The 7,585-nt window shown below is 44.0% G+C and overlaps 1 protein-coding gene across 1 annotated transcript in view; it reads left to right on the top strand.

Moving 5' to 3' along the window:
- Nucleotides 1-5,074, top strand: part of LOC133635471 (GDP-L-fucose synthase-like) — a 36,040-nt gene extending 30,966 nt beyond the window's left edge. The window contains exons 4-7 of the mRNA XM_062028687.1: nucleotides 3,040-3,171; nucleotides 3,248-3,327; nucleotides 4,622-4,721; nucleotides 4,799-5,074. Coding sequence (XP_061884671.1) covers nucleotides 3,040-3,171; nucleotides 3,248-3,327; nucleotides 4,622-4,721; nucleotides 4,799-4,854 — 368 coding nt within the window. The 3' untranslated portion in view covers nucleotides 4,855-5,074. The remainder of the gene's footprint in view (nucleotides 1-3,039; nucleotides 3,172-3,247; nucleotides 3,328-4,621; nucleotides 4,722-4,798) is intronic.
- The last annotated feature ends 2,511 nt before the right edge of the window (nucleotides 5,075-7,585 follow it).

The raw sequence follows: 7,585 nt of genomic DNA, 5'->3' as shown, positions 1-7,585 counted from the left end.
CTTCATAGCTGCTGCGCATACACCACTGTACTTTTCTGTGTCAACAAGGCACCAAAAGTTTGGTGCAGCCTGGTGGGCTTTGAGGTGGAGGTCATTTTGCAGTGTTACAATTCCAATCTCCACCTGTTCAGCATCCAGGCTGAATGTTGCACTTAACTGCTCAGCAATGCATGATATGTCCATGTTCACGAAAGGATTAGAAATGAACGACACACATGGCTCAAGCTGATCCAGGTCACAAAACCTGTTCTCAAACTCTTGCCCAACTCTGTTTATGACCTGAGAGTACTTTTCTGCAACTTTGTCAAACGCCTCAGATGCAGAAGCATTGGCTTTCAGCACCATCTGCACAGAGGGAAAGTGCAGCACTTTTCTCTGTAAATGCCAGCTCACTGGTAAGTGCTGCTATTTGAGCTATTTTTAGAACAGGCCAGCGGGCGACTCATCTGGTCCTTACGGGCTGCCCGGTGCCCGTGGGCACCGCATTGTTGACCCCTGCTTTAGGATGAAGTGGAGGGGCAGGTTCACTGCATTATCCACAGACCTGTTGGCTCTGTAGGCGAACTGCAGTGGGTCCAGGAGGGGGGCGGTGATGTCCTTGAGGTGGGGAAGAACCAAGCGCTCAAAAGACTTCATGACCACAGACGTCAGCGCCACCGGCCTGTAGTCATTAAGTCCTGTGATCCGTGGTTTCTTGGGGACAGGGGCGATGGTGGAGATCTTGAAGCTGGATGGCACGCAGCATAGCTCCAGAGAGGTGTTCAAGAGCTGCCGGCGCACATCCTCCTTTTGGATGGAGAGGGCAGGGCAGGAGGGGTCTGTGGAGTCCTTTGATGAAGTGCTGAGGTCGTTGGTGGTGGGAGGAGCAGAGCTGTGAGGAGCTGATGGCCGTTTGTGACGACAGTAATGTGTATTGAGGCCTTGGGAGAGAGTCCAGTCGTTCAGGGCCTGGGGGGCTTTGGGCTTATAGCTCGTAAGGGCCCTCAGCCCCCTCCACACGGCTGCAGAGTCATTGGAGCTGAACTGTTCCTGTAGACGGTTAGAGTACCCAGATTTTGCTTTTCCCACTTCCCTGCTGAAGTGGTACTTCGCTTCTCTGTTGGTACTCTAGTCCCGGCTCCTCCGCACAGCCTCCTTCTCCTTGCGAAGCTGTCGGAGCTTGGGTGTGAACCAGGGCTTGTCGTTGCAAGCCCTGGTGCGCATTGGAATGATGCGCGCCTCATTGAACTGTATGTATGAGGTCACAGTGTCCATATACTCGTCCAGATTGTATGTGGCCGCTCCAATTGCCTCCCAGTTTGTCGTCTCCAACAGTTCCTCCACAACCTCAGCGGTGTACTTCTTTATTGTTCTCATAACAGGTTTAGCCAGTTTTAGTCTCTGTCTGTATGAAGGGATTGAGTGCACCATCACGTGATCTGATAGTCCGAGAGCAGCGCACGGGACTGCATGGTATGCCCTGCTTATTGTGGTGTAACAGTGATCCAAAGTGTTCTCTTCTCTGGTCGGGCATTTAATAAACTGTATATACTTGGGTAATTCCTGGCTCAAGTTTCCCTTGTTAAAGTCACTAAGCACGAGCTGAGCGTGCGCTTGGCGGTATGTAGGCAGCCACCAGTATGAATGAAACGATCTCAAGCGGTGAGTAAAAAGTCTTACAGTGACTGAAGAGATATTCCAGAGGAGAGCGGTGTTGGGATATCACAGTCACGTCTGTACACCAGCTGTTGTTGATGAAGAAGCAGAATGCACTGCCTCTTGTTTTGCTGGAGAGGCCCGGGTCTCGGTCCGCGCGGAGAAGATGAAAGCCCTCCAGGTGAACTGCGCTGTCTGCAACACTCGCGCTCAGCCACGTCTCCGTGAAGCACAAAACACAAGACGAGGAAAAGTCCTTGTTTCTTCTCATCAGCAACGCAAGCTTGTCCATCTTGTTGGGAAGTGAGCGGGCGTTGGACAGAAAGATGCCAGGTAAAGGCGTGCGTAATCCCTGTCTGCAAAGACTGATGAGGGCTCCCGCTCGCCTTCCTGTTCGGCGTTGTTTTCCTCTTTTGGTCAAAAAAATGGACCAAATCCGCAGCTGACGCTAAAGTAACTGGTAAAAAGTCTGTAGGGGTGGTTGATCTAATGTTCAGTAGCTCTTCACGGGTCTAAGAGCACCAGGACACACAATTTACGCACAAAAACAGAGCACACGAGAGCACCGATGACTCGGCGCCATCATGTGCAATTTGAAGATGAGACAATTCTCACAACAGACCACAACTCTTTAACGCATCATAATTATCCCCTCAATTCCCCCCAAAATGGATTAACCCGCTGGAATAAAAAGACAATATAACATACATTCATAAACCTGGATGCAAATGAAAAAGTGCAATATATTTATCTGTACAGTAATCTATTTATTTATATATGCACCTTATTGCTTTTTTATCCTGCACTACGATGAGCTAATGCAACGAAATTTCATTCTTATCTGTACTGTAAAGTTCAAATTTGAACAGTACAATAATCATAGTTCCTTCAGCTGTGTGACACTTAATACATAACTTGCTATCTAATATATCCATTTTAAACAACTGTGACGGTGTGAAATACAGTCTATTCAATATGTTTAATTGACTCCGTTTATTTTTAATGCATCTAAATGATGCAAATATCATTCTATGATGGGGTTTTTTTACAGGAAGAGTAAATGTAGATGTGAATGGTGTACAATGTCAAGTTGTTTATGGGTGTATTTACAATCTGTATCTTGTTTGCTATGTTAGTGCAAATACTTTGAAAATGTGCCCTTAAATCTTACTATACTTAACTGTCACCAGATTTTAAACAAATTAATGACTTCTAGTTGTAAAACTTTTAAAAACGTTCTTGTATTGCATATAGACAAAAAATATTCCAAAATGTCCAAATATTGGGAGAATTTTCTAAAGCAAATTTTGAATATGCAAATGAGTCATAACCTGTGATGATTTTACATTAATGAGAGAAAAAATTATTTTATTTTTTGTTTATCTGCTTTTTTGTACTGGTCAGAAGAGGGGAAGCCCTTGGTCGTCTGGGGCTCTGGCACTCCAAAAAGACAATTTATTTACTCTTTGGATTTGGCTCGCCTCTTCCTGTGGGTTTTAAGGGAATATCCAGAGGTTGACCCGATCATTCTTTCTGGTGAGTCTTTCACATGTGTGCTGCTTTGGAACAAATCCAAGTGCAAGGTAATTACTGTGTTCTTTTTCTGTTCCAGTTGGTGAGGAAAATGAAGTATCAATCAAAGAAGCAGCAGATGCAGTTGTGCATGCACTGGACTTTAAGGGTGAAGTGGTTGTATCCTTACAGGAAAATGTTACCTTTTGGGGAATTGTGCACATATTTAAGGACACTCAGGTATTTCACTATATTGTCCTTACAAACGCCAGCTAAGATAAAATAGTAGGTATCGGAATGGAAAACCGGTTCTTGCTTAGAACCGGTTCTTCAAACCATTCCCTTAATTATTTCTGTGAGCGAAAATGTTAACAGCCAGAAAAACGGCACCCAGACGGCAGAACGCTCCTATGTTTAACTACATTTTACAAAAAAAGATTGGAACAGCGCTAATTGCAATAATTGCAAAGTTGCTATTTTACCAAAAGGCTGAAATAGGAGCAATATGCTGAAACATTTTAACACACAATATACAATAACTGTAAAATAATGTTGTGGTTTTGAACCGCTACGATTTCATCCCAGCAGTAGTAATGCAGCATCATCTGCTGTAAAAATAACAGGTACTAACTAACACTGCCTATTATATTAGCACCATTTGCCTAATTGTCAAATCAGCTAGTACTTACTAATAAAATTTTTGGGGTAATCGTTCACAATCATCATTAGACAAGTAGACAAAAGGTTTTTGTTTTTTTCACTTTCAAGCATATATAAATCAGCTCGTTCTAGGTGGCTAGCAATGCAGCTAATGGAAGCAATCAGTTGAACCTTTAAATCTCTTTATAATGCATTCAAAAACCGCTAACAATACTACACGTATGTTTTGTAACCTGTATAATAACTAAGCTGTAGCAACATTGTTATTGTAAGAGCAAGCACGGAGGAACTATTTTTGTAGCGCAGTAACACATTGGCGTGCTACGGTATTACCCGTTAAAGCTAACCACGGCAAGATATAAGCTAGCTTTTACGACAACACGAATTGCGTGGCGTGTTACGGTATTACCCGTTAAAGCTAACCACTGCAAGAAATGAGCTGGCTTTTACGACTACACGAATTGTGTTTGAGTTTGTAAGGCACAACACTGCAATAGGACAATATACTGTACTGACTGAAAAACATGAATATCATTTTACTGTATCTGTAAAGTATTAGCCCACATTTCATCTTTGTCCATATGGCTTGTTTGGCTGGTTGTGTTTTGGGTTTTTTCATGGGGTTACTGTTTTCATTTCCTCTTATCCTTGGTTGATTGTTGATTGTTCCCTGACATGCCCTATTATGTCTTGCCTTATTAAACTTGTTTGCCTTATTTTTCCGTTCATAAATTACTGAATTAATGTAATGTTTACTAACAATGTTGTCATTTATCTCATATAATCTGTAATTTCCTTCACCATCACTCTGCAGTATGATACCAGTAAAGCAGATGGGCAGTTAAAAAAGACGGCCAGTAATGCAAAGTTGTGCAGCTATCGACCAGATTTTTGCTTCACACCCTTCCAACAAGGTCAGACTATGAGAGGTTGTTGTAAATCAGTCACTTTTAATGAAGGTTTCTGGCTTACTATTCTCTTGCCATTCTAGCACTCAAGGAGACATGTGATTGGTTTGTCGCCAACTATGATACAGCTCGCAAGTGAAAACAGTACCAAGTGGGGAAAAACAACTCAATCAGCAATCGGTTACAAGATGCTCAAACAGAAGTTGCCGAGAGCATGGTTTGCATTACTGAGTAAACTGGATGAAGAATCTCATCTGCAACATTCAACTATGAAGATTACTCTTATTTTTCCATCAGATGTGTATTGGTTTGTAACATTTTCACATTAAAAAGGCATTGGCAAACTAAAAATCTGCACGACCTCTCTGGGTGATTGGAACAAGAACAATACATGTATAAGGTGCTACACTACTGTTGCACTCCAGCAAAAGGATACATACAGAGAATATGAGAAAATGTGATTCTTCGAACCCCCACGTTTACATTAAAAAATAATTACATAATTTAACTATAATAATAATAAAGGCATATATTTATATAGCACTTTTCTTGACAAAATGTTTTACAGTAAACCCACCATTCATATACTCTACATTCACAAAACATGGTGGTAAGCCACTCTTGTAGCCAAAGCAACCTGACAGGTGCAGCATGGAAAAGTGTCTGCCAATTTGAACCTACAGCGTCTCTGACCACATCAAACATTAATTTGCATTCATACACCAGTGGCAGTGGGAGCAAGGCAGGTGAAGTGTTTTCCCCAAGGACACAACAGTAGTGACTGTGATTACAGGGGCTGGATTTGTAACATGAACTAGGGCTGGACGATTATGAAAAAAATAATAATCACAATTATGATGGGACGGCGTGGCGAAGTTGGTAGAGTGGCTGTGCCAGCAATCGGAGTGTTACTGGTTACTGGGGTTCAATTCCCACCTTCTACCTTCCTAGTCACGTCAGTTGTGTCCTTGAGCAATGTCTTCACCCTTTGCCTCTGATGGCTGCTGGTTAGCGCCTTGCATGGCAGCTCCTGCCATCAGTGTGTGAATGGGTAAATGTGGAAATACTGTCAAAGCGCTTTGAGTACCTTGAAGGTAGAAAAGCGCTATACAAGTATAACCCATTTATCATTTATTTTAATTGGTATTTTCTCTGTCATCCTCAGACGAGCTTCCATCGGAGTCTCCAATTTTCCCGGGTCTCCATACACCCGACCAGCTCCAAAAACTTTCAGCTCCCACATATTTATTTCTTCAGGATGTCCACATATGTTAGCGTGGGACGTCCTCGTGATCGATGCTCATTCTTTGGTTCTCATAGGACCGGCCTGCTTGCCGGGAGCTCCCGATGTCTGTGGCTGTGGCCGGCCAGTCTTGTCCTCCTAATTGCTACCTTCTTGTTGAGCCTTGGCAATTGCCAATACATGTCCTCGTTGGTGATGTGGATGTTCTGGTCCACATTCAGAACAGCTCGTAGCATTCTGGTGTAGCATCTAGGGCAGACCTGGGCATTCTGCGGCCCGCGGGCCACATCCGGCCCTTTGTGCGTCCCTGTTCGGCCCGCGTGAGGCCAATCATAAATTACAAAATACATTTTAAAAAGTATCTACAGTATGTCGAGTGTGCAATACAACGGTGCTGCTTTTGTTTTGAAAAGCGTTATTTGTATTACTTCCGTGTAGACGAGTGAATGTGAACAGCGTCAATCACAAATTACAAAATAAAGTTGAAAAAACATCTGTCGTGCGCGCAATACAACTGTGCTGCTTTTATTTTGAAAAGTGTTATTTATGGGCGTATGTCCGTGTGTAACCTGTGAGTGAAGGTGCACAGCGACAAGTGATGCCCGGTGTGACGGTCCTAACTGACGTGCGGGTTCTCAGGATCATCCAGGGAAGACATTGTCGTGCGACGGTTTAGACTTCTTTATTATTTCAATAACAGAGTCTTTTGCGTGCTTTTCAGCAGCTTCCTTTTCTTACGTGAGCACACGAATGGTTTCCTTCCGTCCGCCGTCTGCTTTTTAGCAGCATGTCGCCGTCGTTCGCCATCACATCGCCGTCGTTCGCGTGGTAGCAGAGGATGGGTTCCTCCCGTCCGCCGTCTTTCTCCATGTCTCTCTCTTGATGTTCACATTTCTCGCCCTCTTATACGGTCTGAGAGGGTGATTGCACTGTCCACAGCTGCGCGCTCCACGCACCTTATGCTGATTACGGCGTCACTCCCAGCGCGCCCCCCCTTGCCGCTCCCTCGTCCACGCCTCCTCACCGCCATCTTGGAGCGGGCGCCGTCGGTCCGCCGGCCCCGCCTCCCCACACACAATTACCCCCGAGACGCTAAAAAGAGAAAAGTTGATGACGAATGCCATGTTTTCAACAAGACATGGACTGCCAAGTATTTCTTTACAGAAATTAAAGGTAAAGCTGTGTGCTTAATTTGTGGTACACAGCTTGCTGTGTTTAAAGAATATAATTTGAATCGCCACTACATGACGAAGCACGAGGAAAAATACCGGAATCTGTCTGATGAAGAGCTCGCAAGGGAGGCTAATGCAATGATGGTAAAACTGCAAACCCAACAAGGACTTTTTGCCATATTTCACACCCCCAGAATGCAGCCGTCAGGACAAGTTTCGTCATTTCTCACAAAATCGCCAGAAAAAGTAAGACGTTTTCTGACGGAGAGTTTATTAAGGAGTGCTTATTGGACTCTGTTGCGCTGATATGCCCGGAAACTTGGAGCTTCAGCTGAAGAACAGAACGGCCGACTTTGACTGTTTTTCGCTGGCTTTGGATGAGAGCTGCGATGTACGTAACACCGCCCAGCTACTCATCTTCTTACGTGGGATAACTGCTGACTTTCAAATCACGG

This window comes from Entelurus aequoreus, linkage group LG19, assembly GCF_033978785.1.
Source record: "Entelurus aequoreus isolate RoL-2023_Sb linkage group LG19, RoL_Eaeq_v1.1, whole genome shotgun sequence".
NCBI lineage: Eukaryota > Metazoa > Chordata > Actinopteri > Syngnathiformes > Syngnathidae > Entelurus > Entelurus aequoreus.
The sequence above is the reverse complement of the archived record's forward strand: the minus strand, read 5'-3'. Positions and strand labels throughout refer to the sequence as shown.